Genomic DNA, 14,908 nt, shown 5'->3' with positions numbered 1-14,908 from the left:
ACCTTACTATCTTTTCCTTCACGATACGGCAATCATATCAAATGCACTCATAAAAAGAAAAATCTAATCATGTACAGCCACGATTTGAACGCACGACCTTAAGTTTGAGAAACGCACACTCTAGCTACTAGGCCAATAGTGCTCTAATTTTAAAGAAGCAAAGAAAAATAGGCTCAAGGTCTTCATAAAAATAATTAATAATTATTCATTTAAACTTTCGTGCAATTGTATTTATGAATATGTATAAATTTCTAACAAGAGTATAGAATAAAATCAAAAATTCATAGTATTTTTATAATAATGTAATATGATACAGGTGACCGTAAGTTATGAGCATTCTCAAATTACTCTTACTGAGTAGTAAGAGAGTTGTAGTTTGAAGAAGTTTAGGAAACTACTACTATCCAATGTGATTACTTCGTAACAAGATCTGCCTTTCTTCCTTTTAAAGAACCGCCCCGGGTCTTCAATTCTACTTTTAATTATGGAACAGTCCATGTCGAATACATTATTCAGCAGTATTTAGTAAATCTTAAAAGGTAAGACACCTTTTAAAAATCGTATACCTTGTACCTAAGATTTACGTAAAAATTTCTGGAAACTGACAGCATATTGTTATGGGTCAAGCGATGATAGCGACATCTGCAACTAGCTTTGCGTTTTCTCCTCCATTTTTTGTCGGGTACTGGGGAAGTCCACTAGAAAAATTTCCAGTAGAGGGCGATGTTTGTTTGTATCAACTTCCATTCAGTTGAACGTCAAAAAATCTTGTTTTTTACAGCTTTTTTCTTTAGCGTTAAAACAAGTGTTTCAACGTGTGTTCTACTTGGCCGAGGTTTCCTCTATGACAATTTTCGTCTTAAAATTCTGCGCAAAAATTGGAAAATAATAATTTTGTATTCAGGTAACCCCAGATAAATGTCAGAGGACAGAGATATGTCAAACCAAAGAGTACAAATTTTACTGATTGCGAGCGAAGTGCGAACACGAAGTCCGAACAGCGAATTTGACTGCACCTTCGAGTCTGCGCTGCGCGATCGATAAGAATTGGTAGATAAAGATTCAGTTTGCGAGGTCAGAGACGTATATGGCTTGCATAGTACAAGAGGGTGCAAGACGACAGATTTTTTAGAATAGTAAAAATGGATACTTCTGGTGCTTACGGCGGCGGTAAGGCTGGTGGAGCTTTCGATCCACAGGCATTTATTCAGAAGCCCACAGTGATCGTCAGGGCGGTATGTTGGGTAAGTAATATCTTTATTGTACACCTGTAAATCATACATAGGTAGGTACATATGTATGATTTACAGTTTACTGGTGTAAGGAATTATATCTGCAAACCCTTTAAAAAAATATTAATATTATTCAGGTTTTCACCAGTTTCTACATAATTCGCAACGCAGTTTTACTAATCATTCTACATGGGGTATAAAAACCTGGCTCAAGGCCTGCCTGAAAATTTGTTTAGATATTTCTGTCTGAAAAATATTTAAACCATGTTCCTTAAAAATTAACTTTTTAATTTTTATAAATTTTAGAAATAATATTAATACATTTGATTTTTTTTAGTAATCTATAGTACCTAGTAGGTTTTTAATGCATTAATTAGTTTTCAATAACTGAAGTATTCTCTTAACTCCTAAGAAGAGAAAATAAAGAGACAATGAGAAAATTGTTTTAAATGTAATCTTAATTTGTAAACAGTTTAGTCTATGAAATGTCAAAATCTATATTATGCACTTTGTATCAATATACCTACTGAAAAGTCTTATCCTGGTATATTTTGTTTCTTTTTTTATTAATTTTTAGTGACAAAATTATTCTTACTATTATTGAAGTTCATTTAAATAAAAGAAAAATATATTTTTTAAGGAATGATATTATTATCTATAAGAAATCCTTAGCCAAAATTTAATTTGTCAAAATGTTTTAGCAGCACCCGTGGGCTGGGGTTATCAACTGTTGTTTTTTATGTACTACTGGAAAAGTATAAATATAATATTGACTTCTTTTCAGCTAACATATTCCAGTATAAAAATTTTATGGAGCTGGAAAATTTATGTATTGTTAGCAAAATTTACTGAAGTACTTTAAAATAATATTTAAGATTCTTTCTCATATATGCATTTTATTTTGATGAAATGTATCTAGAATGCATCTATATTTAGATATTATTAGATGCATTTTATTTTTCCATACAATTGAGTGTAGCTAGTGTGATGACAATTGAAATAATAGTGCAATTAATAATTAACCTTTTGTCCATGAATATGCATAAAAATAGATTTGGCAATGAACAGGTTCTGGTAATACAATATTTATTACTAATATAACTGCAACAAGTTGCCCTACTTCCAAAGTAAAAACGTAACGTAACCTTTAAAATAAATTTTATATACGGTATAAGTCAGTTATGTTCATAATTTAATAAATTCGCGCTAAAAGTAATCTAGAAAACCGAAGCTAACCGAAATAATCGTATTTTTTAATCGTGAACAATATTTCTGCGTGATTTGAAAGCTGAATGTGATTTCAACGCCAAATTAGAACGTATACATACCTCGTGTCACGAAATGCCCTTTGACCCGCGGTAAACCTAATCCACCCTTTCTCAAAGTCGAACGAAAAACCGTTTGCCAATATTCGGCTTATTGTCCCAAAACCAGACTATGTTGAGTAAAATTCTATTACCTTATTTCGGTCCAGAATAGGTTTTGTTTATCAAAAATTTAGCAGAACAAATGTAGGTGATATTCATTAATATTTTTTTCATTATGTAAACAATCATTTGTCACAAAGACAAGTGTGATGAAACATGGGATAGGTATACATACATATTACAAAATTTGCTCTTCTATAAAATAACCTACTCTACGTTACAAAAATCGATTAAAATAATTTTTGAGATCAGAAACGTCTCAGATTTATAAGTGATGGTTGATATCTTCTTTGAATCGTTTAAATAAAATCCTAGTTGAATAAACTGTAATATTATTGTGTTTGGTTTTTAGGCGTACCAAAACGTACCTTTAGGTACGTTACCATACACTAAAACTAATATTTATAAATTTTGATCCCGGCTTGGCAAGGGACATGCGCGATGTGGAGCATTTGGACACCTGTATTTGTTCGAGTAGAAAGAAGCAAAATTGTTATATAATTTTTGTTTTCCAGCTGTTCAGCGTGATTGTAATGGGATGTATATCAGACAAGGGCTGGTACGTCAAGAAGACTGATAACGAGGAGTACTGTGTCTACAACGACGATACTAACGCCTGCAATTATGGTGTCGGCATATCAGTTATAGCGTTTATAGCTTGCGTGGGTTTCATCGTTGGGGAATATCTCTTTGAGCAGATGTCGTCGGTGAAAACTAGGAAACATTATGTTCTTGCAGATCTGGGCTTCTCTGGTGAGTACAAATAATTATTAAAGCTTTCACCGCGAAATTAAGATTAACGTAAATTTAATACATAATTTAATATAATACATAGACTTGTAATCTTCTTCAACAATAAAATTTTCCAGAAGAAATGTCAAATTCATAGCAATCTTTGTAGTTTTAGTACATTTTTGGCCAATCTAGCGGTCGTAAGATTATCTTTCCTTTATACAAGTAACTTAAAGGCATTTCTACGTCACCAAGAGAAAAGAAATTCGAAACTCTGTCTACAGAAGTTTCATCTACTATGGGCATTGATTTTGTATTGCATAATGCATGTATGAACTCGCCTATCGGTTGGTTGTCCCGCGTTGTTTCTTTAGCTGTATTTTATTTTGTTTGAAGAGTCCTTTTCACGCTTCGCAGGATATGATAATATATGTATTTTTCTTTAGTATTTATTTTATCTCAGCTCTAAGAGTTATATACGGAGTTTTACCTACGTGTGAGCAAACGTTACTACTAAAGTGCAAGAAACGCAATTTGTTCTGTAAAATATACCTATTTAAATAAATGATTTGAGAGGTACAATATACCTTTGTGTATATTAATTTATAAACTATAAATATCGTAACATCGAACCCCGGCTTTGCACCAATGGATACTTCTATCTCCGCAATAACACTCGCTCGTACGGTAAAGAAAAACGTCGTGAGTTCAAAAAGCCGAGGCCGTTTGTTTGGCACAGACAGCTGATCACCTACTTGCCTATTAGAAAAAACAAATGAATATGAAACAAATACAGAAATCGGAAGGTAAGAGCAACAGTTGCAGGGCATATACCTAAAAGTGATACACAGATTGGTAGTTGCGCAAATTGGAAACTTCAAATTAAGAATCCTTTTCAAATGTGTCCTAATTTAGATCATTACAGGCAGGTAATAAACGTAAATAAGGTCACGCCATTCATAAGAAGCAAATTGACAATCGCGCATTTGTCCTCGTTGGTCCTGATTACCTACTTGTTACTTGGTATATTTTATTACAATCACGGTTCCACTTCAATCATTAATTTATGTATTCCTTTGTTAATCTTAGTATTTTGGTCAAATATTTTTGTTTGTGTGGTTTAGCTGTATAAACAAACTAAAACTTAAGCGACTTATTACTCCTATACGACAAAAACGTATGAAGTATTATTAGTTAGGGACGTCCTGACGCCTAGTTAAACAACTAAAAAGTTATTTGTAAAACATTGTTCGAATAAAATTTCTTTAAAACATTGAGTATCGAAAGTATATTGTAATTTAATTAATAACTAGTTAGCGTATAAAATATTTCGTTTAAACACAAATGAAGAACTGTTTCGATTATAATTTGAGACTGGTATACAGATTTTGTTTTAATTACTAAGTAAGTAATTAAAAACCAGTCTTAAATCATTAAAATAAAATAAAATATGTTTATTATGGAACATAAGATACATGTATCAGTTATTCCACGTCATTAAATTTGAATTTGTAGGCCGAGAGAAAAAGCCGGCGTAAAAAACTCTCGGTACTCTTTTAAAATAGTATCCTCAAACAACACTTATTTTTAAAACAAATATCGCAGCAAATTAATTAGAAGTAGCCTGTCTAGCACTAGTCCCAGGCCCTTTTATCAACTAGATAATCGTTGACTTTATAGTAAGCCTTTTTACACAGCTTTTCTTTAATACATTTGTTATACGCTCAAGACGTATATGGAGGTAGGTTTGATTTGGTAGATCTATAAATAGAAACCATGAAATAGCCGCAGAAATATTTATTTCTGATTGGGGGAGAAAATATATCTTAAAAGTATAACATCATAGGTATTAACGGCCCATATTTTCAGGCTGACATTTCAAATTGACCTTGACCGAGTTAGGCTTTATCGGTCTTCAAGCCAAATAGGCGATAATGTAACGATCGGTAAACATTGACAACATTGTGAAAATAATACTTCCTTATCTTAATGTACCTTAAGCGTTAAAAATATAGGGTACTTTTAAGAGCCTCTGTTGATTGGTTTATCCGATGCCAAAGTTATGGTTAAAAGCATTTAATAATATTAAGAGATAAGCAAGGTGAAGTCGTCTTATTGTTATTGGGTTACCTGAAAACCCCTAACGCTAGATATGTAGATAGATATATATATATATATTCCGTGCCTTAATAAGGAGTTATGGAACTTCAGACAATAAAAAAGTGAAGTTATTCCATGTTTTATACGCATAAGACACTGTACAAATCTAAATTCTTTGCCACGACATCTCAGACCTGACTAACAAACTGAAGATATTTTTTTACTTCTATGAGATAAAAATTATATTTCTTAAAACGATTCTCAAATGTAAGAATATTTGTATTACAAGATAGTTTTATAAAACGTTAAGAATTCTGTTACACAATGTATTGTAGCCGAAACACACATAAATAATAAATATGTTAAGGATTTTCCGCAGTACCGCTCAAGCTAACAGGATTTGTACGTACTACATGGCGGAACGTGTGTGTCATGTCTTAACACGGTCTTCGGTTTAAATAGACTTAAGAATACCTTGATAATTAATATCTTGAATTGAAATATACACTATTGGACTACGATGGCGCGATTCGTATAGTTGGCCAAACGGAAAGACTGTTCATCGCGTGTCCGGTTGGACGAGAAATGACCAATCAGAAGAAAACGAAACGGATCGTTCGATTTAGATTATATGTATATTTTATTCGCTGTTTTTTTTTAATAACAAATAGAACTAGAAAACTATTTCATTAAGTCTAGTCTTCACTTGACTTGGTGTGTGTTATTAATGATGGAATAAATAAATGATAAGCAATGGTACCATGCAATCACCACTAGTGAAAGCATGCTGCGAGACTATAGTCTCGAACCGTACACTATAGTGTACGGTTCCTGGCTTAACGGGATGCTTTAAATAAAAGAGGGTGTTATTTTCACTCTATATTTCTCGCGTACAACAAAGAAAGTAATACTAATAATTCAATAGTATTGTTATGAGCTAGGGAATCGGATAGAAAACGCTGTAGATCTCTTGAAGGGTTTATTTTTAAATAAATTAAAGAGGAATTTGTTTAAACTAAAAAGACTCAAATTAAGCGCAGAAATGCACTAATTACACACACAAAATACGGTCACTAGTTACTTCAATTACGCGCACATCATACAGTAATGTTTAAGAGAGTGCCTGCATCTGGCTATACTCTCGGGGCGTAACTCTGACGATTTAGGTAATCACAACACTTATTAAACTATGAGAGCCTGCAAGAGCAGAATGTTCAGCCTTGGCTTGTACAAAAAGATTTAGAAAAAAAACCGCGAACTGGAACCGAGTATGGAAGGAAGTAATTGTACAAAGGCCCATACAAATTTGTTGATGTATTCCATTTTAATATAATATTATTTTTTTATTGTAATAATGTTAAACATAGAGTTTGAAATGATTTTGAAGATTTTTATTTCTCTTTTGCAATTTTCAGGGTTCTGGGCTTTCCTGTACTTCGTGGGTTTCTGCTACTTGTCTAACGCCTGGGGCAAGACGGAATTCCCGCCCATGGGCACCGCTAACAACATGCAAGGCGCTATAGCTTTCTGTTTCTTCTCCATTTTTGCTTGGGTATGATTTTTTGTACAAATCAAATTACAACTTAAGATATGTCATACTTGAATTGAAAGTAATAGTCATTTTAGTTGTGGTTAAACGGTATTTGAAATTATATTTTTTGTTCGGAATATACTTAAGTACTTTTGGTTTACTCATTTGTTCATATACTGACTATTATCGTAATCTATAAAAGTTTAACATTTTTTACCTGCTAGGTATGTATAATTTGATTTTCTGTTCTATATAATGATTATAGTTTAATAAACGTCATTGGCCCTTTCATTAGAAAGTCAAGGGTAAATTATTCACTCCGCTCCATGATCGATATCCTAATATATAAAACATGGGTTTCATTGACCACTTATAAGTTATAACTCAAGAACGGTTTATGATGGTTTATAATTTGTTGTATTTGTCTCCGTCTGGAATAACAGAAAAAGAAATCCAATACATGTTCATGGGTTTCGTAAATGTCAAACATTAAATGTTCATACGGCAAAGTCTCCTCTCAAATTGAAAAAACGTATTTAAATAAATGTTTCGAATCAATAAGATATATCCACAATATTCGGATAAAAAAAATAAAAATAAAATAAATAAAAATCACTTTATTTGACGAAAAACATTTGGTACTTACATTCTAAAGGTTATAAACACAATATGCAACGAATCGTTGTGTTTTCAATATTAATTTTGTTCAACCTCGTACCTAAAATAATTCTATGTGCACTAGCGATTAAACTAGGCCTAGCCTGTATCTTAAACGCTAACTCCTTCCAGTGTCTTTAACAAATTGGTTAGGTTGTCTGTCTGATAGTTGCGTATTTTAGATTTAAAAAATGTCTGTCATGTAGAAGGATTGACATTTATATTGGTTGTCAAATATTTATGCGTCCGTTCAGAAATTTATTTTGTGTAAAATAAGAAAAATATATCAAGGCACTGTGTAACGAACTTAATATTTATTTTGTTTTCATTGTATTACTTTCGTAAAATCATAACTTAAGTTTACACTGACACTTATTGACCGGTATCTTTGGCGATACAGATGGATAGTTTCCAATTATCATAAATTTCAGGTGGCATGTGCTTTCTTCGCGTTCCAACGGTTCCGAATGGGTGCTGAAGCGGCGTTTGCTCCGGCCTACGAGGTAGAAGGCACTGTGGGTAGCCCGGGAGGATTCCCAGCTTACCCGGGCGCGCCTGACCCCCAGCCCCCATATAGCGACCCCCCATTCTCGCAGCAACAGTCTGGTAAGTAATGTTTCATCTCTTATCAAGTAAAGAATATAACATGAGGTTATATGAAGAAAAAAAAGGTTATTTAATCTAACCTAACCTTTAATTTCAATAAAAATATTAATTACTTACTTCTTGTATCCCGAGTACAGCACCCAAACAACTTATTCCTGGATTAAATTGAAAAACAAATAGGGGCTTAACAAATGTTTTTAGTTGTTAGGTTTGCGATTTGCATATTTTCGTATTTCTTAAAAACGAAAGATAGTATGATTAGGATCTGAAAACAAAAAGACCGGCACAAGAGCTGACTGGTACTTTCGACATGTGTCCTAATCCAAAATGTCACATATCAAACAACAGTGGTTCTAAGTTAATATAATATTCCAACGTGTAGGTTTGTCACAAACACCATCGCAATCGTAATGCGAAAACTCATTACCATTTTGATCAAGTTGCAGGAAAATCATAGGCTCCGCCCACAGTCCCCGACATTTGGTAATGCCTATAACAATAGGCATTACAATATATAGGCATTACATACTAATTATATCTACTATATAAAAATAAGTCGGGTTTTCCTTCCTGACGCTATAACTCCAGAACGCACGAACCGATTTCCACGGTTTTGCATTCGTTGGAAAGGTCTCGGGCTCCGTGAGGTTTATAGCAAATTTCAACAGAAAAGCGGGATCACCAAACGAAATGTTATAAAACGAAGCCATCTGGTGGCTTTTAATAAAACAGGAGGTCGGGGGAAACGAGCCTCCGAGTTGGATATAAAAGACAACTAAGTCCATGATCATGCAATTTGTTTATGTTGTCTTTCAGAAAGGAGTACGTTCTTTTTTTAAATGTCCCATACTAGTTGTGAGGGTAGAACATCAAAATTCTGGGATAATGTTGATGAACTACTTATTGTTTTCAGGTAACGTCGAGTACACAGCCCCAACCTACTAAGATCCTTCAAATCTGTTTGTTTTGCTCGGAGACAGTAAAAAGATCTCAAAAGATATAGTCAAACTAAAATCTTTATTTTTTTATTAAGTTTGATGATATTTATTATGCAATACTTAGTTTAATTATAGATTTATTTCATACCAAAGTATGTTTTACGAATTTTTAAAATTGTTTATCTTTTAATTATTGCGAGTATAACACAATCAACATATTGAATTTAACCTTACAAATATAAAACGTCACATTGACAGCTTTAAAAGTGACAAGAAAATTCAAGATTCAAATGAAAGTTTTGTAACTGGCAAAAAATTTATTTTTTAACACTTAGGTATTGATTTTTTTTAACATATATTGAAAGAATTTTATTAACTTATTGATTTTTGTACCTATTAGGTATATGTATATTTGACAATATTCCCTTTACACCGTTGTACTATAAGATCTATATGTAAATAAAAACTTTATTCAATGTAGTGCCATAGTTGCATCCGTTGTAAGATCCTATAAATAGAAAAAAATATTGTTTTTTGTCTAAATACAGGATCTTAGTTCTGAGTGGTTTGCTTTATTCTAATACCAAATATACTAGAAGTCAAATTTAAATTAATGGACGCGAAGTATTAATCTCTAGTCTATGTACATTTATTTTAAAGATAATTTAACTAAAGCAGTCTTGTTGCGCTGAACTAATGTACTCTATATATCAATATGTTATGCAGTGATGATAAGAGAAAGGTTGGTTTTTTAAGAATACAAGATCATTAAAATATTACCTTGTAATCAGTTATACATATTATATACACATACAATAATCCTTTTGTCTGTTACAAACATAAATCAATGTCCAATTGTATGGGCTATTGACAACTATAACATCTATACTATTAAACTAAAGTTTTAATATCTATGATAAAATAAGTAAATGTTAGTATTGTACTAAATTAATGCAATATTGTATCATGTAAGTAGAACTATAAGTGTGGTCTAAGTAAGGTACAAAGCTGTTTTGAATCATTCATATAGAAATAATGTTGCCATCTTAATATAAGGACAGTAAATACTGGCCTATATGTGTAAGGCTTGATGTTTTAGCGTTCTAGTAGAAACATTTCGTGTACAACCAGATATTTTTATTCTGGTTTTATCTTGATATGTATATTGTTTGTATGTTGAAAGTGTATAAATGTTTATAGAGTTTTTCACTTCCATAGCTTGCACAGTTATTAGTTTTTTAGTAAAGTAAAATATATTAAAATGCTTATCCATTTGATCATATTTTTGTGTTAAATGTATAAAATAATATTCACTAAATGGCATTATATTAAATTGTATTTTCGAAATGTTACCACGAGAAAAAATATCTTTAATAAAGCTTCTGAGACTTGTTAATAGAAAAATATGTAAGATGTTGCATAGATAGATAGCTATTTATTCAGTATTATTAAAATAGAAATTGTGCTTGTCGCCTTTGTATTGTTTATTTAAAGATCTGTGCTTTAGACATTGTTAGATTAGATAATATATTAGGTATTTGATTTTAACTAAGAGAGTTGGATATTATTTCACAAATTCATAAATAATTAAAAATTACGACATCCTTATTATTTAGACTCAAATTGTATAATTTAATATGTAAAAACTTCTCTCAAGTCTAAAAAGAATTCTCACTAAAAAAAAAATATTTACTACTGATTGTACTTAATTTACGCGAAAGCTATTCAGTGTCTGTAACAAAAAATGACTAGCAACTTTGCTTTTGTCACTTTCATACAAACAGGTTTAAGTTAGTTAAAATAAACCTCTTTTGACAGTTTTGTAGCGAGTATCAAATTTTCCAAAACCTACTACAGTAAGGGGAAGATAGCTAAAGAAATTATTTTTATTAGATTGTAAACTTAGAAATATAATTTCTACTTTTCACAGCTGATCTTGCTGCTATTGGCATAATTTTTGTGTAACGCACAATAAAATTTATCACAATTTTGATGGTAAAAATTATGTTTCTATGTTTAGCCTTATTGTGTATCTGTTGTAAATGTAAATTGAAGAATATAGGTATTGTGAAAATTGTTGTTTTTTTTACTAACAAAAACTTTGCAATCTTAAAAGCTTTTTTTTGGGTTAGCCCAAATTAAAGTACCTCTAATTTATCCACTGGTATTTTGTTTGTGTACAATAAGGTACACCAAGTTGTTTGATGTTTAACATCTCTACAAAAATTAATGAGTGTGTTCTTTTTCATTATCATACTAGAATTCTCAAACAGTGAATGCTTTTTCTAAATTAATCTTTTTTTAAATTTAATATAATAATATTAATAATGAGATATATGTATTTCATTTTTGGGAGCTAAGTGAAAGAAATAATATTTTGTTACAATTTATTCTTGTTTTGCCACTTTAACTTACAACTAGAATTATCACAATGAAACAAATGATTCACAGAATCTAACAAAATGAAAAGATCTTCATAAACAATCTGACACTTAGGACCTACCTATTTCACCACTAAAATACAGTAGGTCTCTAATTACTTTTAAACAATTAGTTATTCCTTGACTGTATGACAATGGTGGAACTGATTACCCACTTGTGACAAATTTTTATAACTTATAAAAATATACTACAACTTGCAGTTAACTAAATTGTTCATAGCATTTCACTGACAATAAAAAGAATTGTACAAACATAAGGCAAACTATTTTTTAAACAGATATTGCTTGAACATACTTTTCTTCTCTTAGGTATTATAACTTATACATATAATATTAATCCATAATTTAATCTTATAAAACAGAAATGCTAATACATATTTTGCAATAAAGCTACAAGGAAATGAGTGTGTTAATTATTGTTTTAGGTTGCCATATTAATCAAATAGCAGAAAATTTTATTTTCCACAATAGACTAATGTTTTGTACTAAAAATGCAAAACTCAAAACATTATATTTATTTCTTTACTTTAGCAGAAGGGCCTTGTTTAATAGGTGGAGTCCACCTAATTGCAGTTGGGTCTATTGTTAAGCGAGGCTTCTTGAAATGAGAACTAGCCAACTGCTCTGAAACCATTTTAGGTGTGACACACACTACATGTTGTCCTTTCCAATATTTAACCATATTCATAGATTGCAGTGTAGATATTATGTCAGTTGGAGCAATCCCTGTCATAAGACTGAGATCTTTTATACTTAAAATACCTCTAGTTACACTTAATACTTCTAAAATAACATATGACCAATATGATCTGTAACTTAGCTTACCCAAGTCAGATAGAGGTTTTTCAGGACTACCGACTACCTTTTCTAGCCTAGATAACTCATAACTGAAAGCAATAAGCAGCTTGCCATAGCCTTGTCTTTGAAAGGGAGGAAGTGTAAGGATACAGGCAACATTGTTTCCTTCTGGAGAGTCCTTTTCTTTAGAAAAATAGCCAACCAAATGAGCACCATCCTTGTCAACTTCACATAATGTATAAAAAAGAAACTGTTCTATATCAAAGTACAGTGTTTTGTGGTCTAAGAATAATTTTGCTAGTAAACATAAATTTTGACAGTATAGCTTATGTTCTTTGCCATCAGCCTCAAATATGGCTATAGTCCCTTTACGATATATTTCTGTCCCTTGTGGTTGCCGTTGAGGACAGTCAGCAAGATGAAACCTGAATGTTTTTTCCAGCCTCATGTATTTTAAACAATATTCACATATAAACAATTTTGATTGTTTACCATATTCTTCAGGGTAAGGGCTGAAGTACCATGTATCTATTTCGTATTTGCCAAACTGAATCCTATCAATGTATTTTACTTTTGTTATAGCTTCATGTTCTTTCTCGAGCGCTGCGGTGGTAGGATCCATCTCGGCATATGTTTTTTGGACATGATTGATCTCATCGTGTTTACGTTTCTGATTGCGAGTTATTTTACGACCGGACTTGTCCGTCAACAAATGATCAGAATTGTTACTGGACTGCTCACAACCGTCAAATCTATCGGACATAATTCGGTGGCGGGGAACCCATTCATCAAGCCTTCGATCACAGCCCACATAATGTACGTAATATTCATAGCAGGACTCTGACGCATGGTACCGCGTCTGTATAATTTCAGCCGGCCGCCATGAGTCATCGACACGCCTCACTAGATAATGCTCGCCGATATCCAAAAGTTGCTCTTGGTTAGATTCAGAATCTTCATTGTCAGTACTTCGAGATTCTGGAGTAGTTAATTCGTTCTTCACAATTGGTTTTTCTAAATCCTTATCACCTTTCGCCATCATTGGACGTACAAAACAAAACTAAAAACAATCACGCAATATCGCGCAATTTTCACTAAAGCCGCCATCGGCCATGCCAATTGGCTTTGTCTGTGTTACCAGCTTATAAAATGTTTACTTCATATTTAAAGGCCAACGCTATAAAAAGTAAAACCTGCTTTAATATTTTTTTGACAACCATCATTTTTTATATATTAAATATTAATAATGTATTTGTCCTTATAACGTGGAAGGCCTTCCGAGCAACCAGTAGAAGTTACTGTAAGGAAGACCTTCCTTTGGAGCAGTATTATCAGCAAAGGTCGCGATTACGTTATCTGGAATATCACACGTACCTATATAAAAGGCTGGCTTCGAAATCATTATAACTTCCGCAACTTTCCACATATTGGGTACACATTAAAGTCAAATGAGGCTGTTATTAAGGTTTTCGATTTAATTACGGCTGTAAGAGGAAGAGGATGTAATACCTCGCCTGCAATTAAATCATTAAAGAATTGAATCTTTTTAACACATCAGATTTCTCATCAGAGTGTTTATGGTTAATATAGAAACCTTGGTGCCATATAGTAGAAGAGTCTTTATAACAATGATTACAATATAATATAGGGTTAGAGGCCTGTATGCTTTATAACGTATTTATACAAATGGATTTAGAAAGCATATTCATCATAGGATTATTAGATACAGAAATACTGATCAGTCAGAGTAGTTGGTATGAAGTGTGTAAACCTATCATTTCCTATTTAAATATTATAGTAAAAGTATGAAGCCCATAAGTTTTATTTAATCACAAATACACAACCTTATTTAGTTATGTATTTAATAAGATAAAAAACAATATAAAATAAAATTAAAATCAGTTTAAAAAAAAGTACAACTATAATCATGGTATGTTAACGACCCCTAAGGGCTAAGGGTAAGATTTAAAAAAATACTTATCGCGAACTATGACTTGAAACGACATACCGTTAAAATCCTATAAATTTTTTAACAAAAAAATTATAATTACGAGCAATTACTAAAGCTCGTTCGTTCTTTATCTTACCCTAAGAATGGGCCAGTTATTACGTTAAAAAATTATTTCCTGAGTAGTGTAAGGGAATATAGTGAATATAATTCTCTAAGTTGAGTTGTCATTGTTTGATTTTTTTTATAAAAGCTCCAAAAATCTCTTAAAATATAACACCACATATTTTAGGAAAAAATATTTGTTAAAAACCCCTAAAATATACTTACATTGCCAAAATTTTACAGAATAAACATATTGTATGTTGCTTGTGTGTTGACTATTTGTAAGGTATAACCTTTATTGTTAAAACAATGTAAGAATATAACTTTTGAAGCAAGAGTAAGTATGTATTAAGAATCAAATCTACTATATAAAAATAAGTCGGGTTTTCCTTC

The 14,908-nt window shown here is 31.7% G+C and overlaps 2 protein-coding genes across 2 annotated transcripts; one reads left to right on the top strand and one right to left on the bottom strand.

The window, feature by feature from the left end:
• The first annotated feature begins 951 nt into the window (after window positions 1-951).
• On the top strand, window positions 952-11,297 carry LOC125049618 (synaptogyrin). The gene is made up of 5 exons (XM_047649007.1): window positions 952-1,244; window positions 3,175-3,412; window positions 6,907-7,043; window positions 8,111-8,285; window positions 9,199-11,297. Exons 1-5 carry the CDS (start codon window positions 1,143-1,145, stop codon window positions 9,228-9,230), a joined length of 684 nt encoding a protein of 227 aa, XP_047504963.1. The 5' UTR covers window positions 952-1,142; the 3' UTR covers window positions 9,231-11,297.
• Window positions 11,298-11,596: 299 nt separating this feature from the next.
• On the bottom strand, window positions 11,597-13,606 carry LOC125049587 (histone acetyltransferase KAT8). The gene has a single exon (XM_047648972.1). The coding sequence runs from the start codon at window positions 13,502-13,504 to the stop codon at window positions 12,179-12,181; it is 1,326 nt and encodes a 441-aa protein (XP_047504928.1). The 5' UTR covers window positions 13,505-13,606; the 3' UTR covers window positions 11,597-12,178.
• Window positions 13,607-14,908: the final 1,302 nt, after the last annotated feature.

The sequence above is a fragment of the Pieris napi genome, chromosome 5 (genome assembly GCF_905475465.1).
Source record: "Pieris napi chromosome 5, ilPieNapi1.2, whole genome shotgun sequence".
Lineage (NCBI taxonomy): Eukaryota > Metazoa > Arthropoda > Insecta > Lepidoptera > Pieridae > Pieris > Pieris napi.
The sequence above is the reverse complement of the archived record's forward strand: the minus strand, read 5'-3'. Positions and strand labels throughout refer to the sequence as shown.

Bases quoted from the DNA above. Each gene is read 5' to 3' on its own strand.
- LOC125049587 (XM_047648972.1), bottom strand. From the start codon at position 13,504: ATGATGGCGAAAGGTGATAAGGATTTAGAAAAACCAATTGTGAAGAAC.
- LOC125049618 (XM_047649007.1), top strand. From the start codon at position 1,143: ATGGATACTTCTGGTGCTTACGGCGGCGGTAAGGCTGGTGGAGCTTTC. The intron at 3,413-6,906 runs GTGAGTACAAAT...TGCAATTTTCAG, and splicing joins TGCAGATCTGGGCTTCTCTG to GGTTCTGGGCTTTCCTGTAC. The intron at 7,044-8,110 runs GTATGATTTTTT...CATAAATTTCAG, and splicing joins TCTTCTCCATTTTTGCTTGG to GTGGCATGTGCTTTCTTCGC.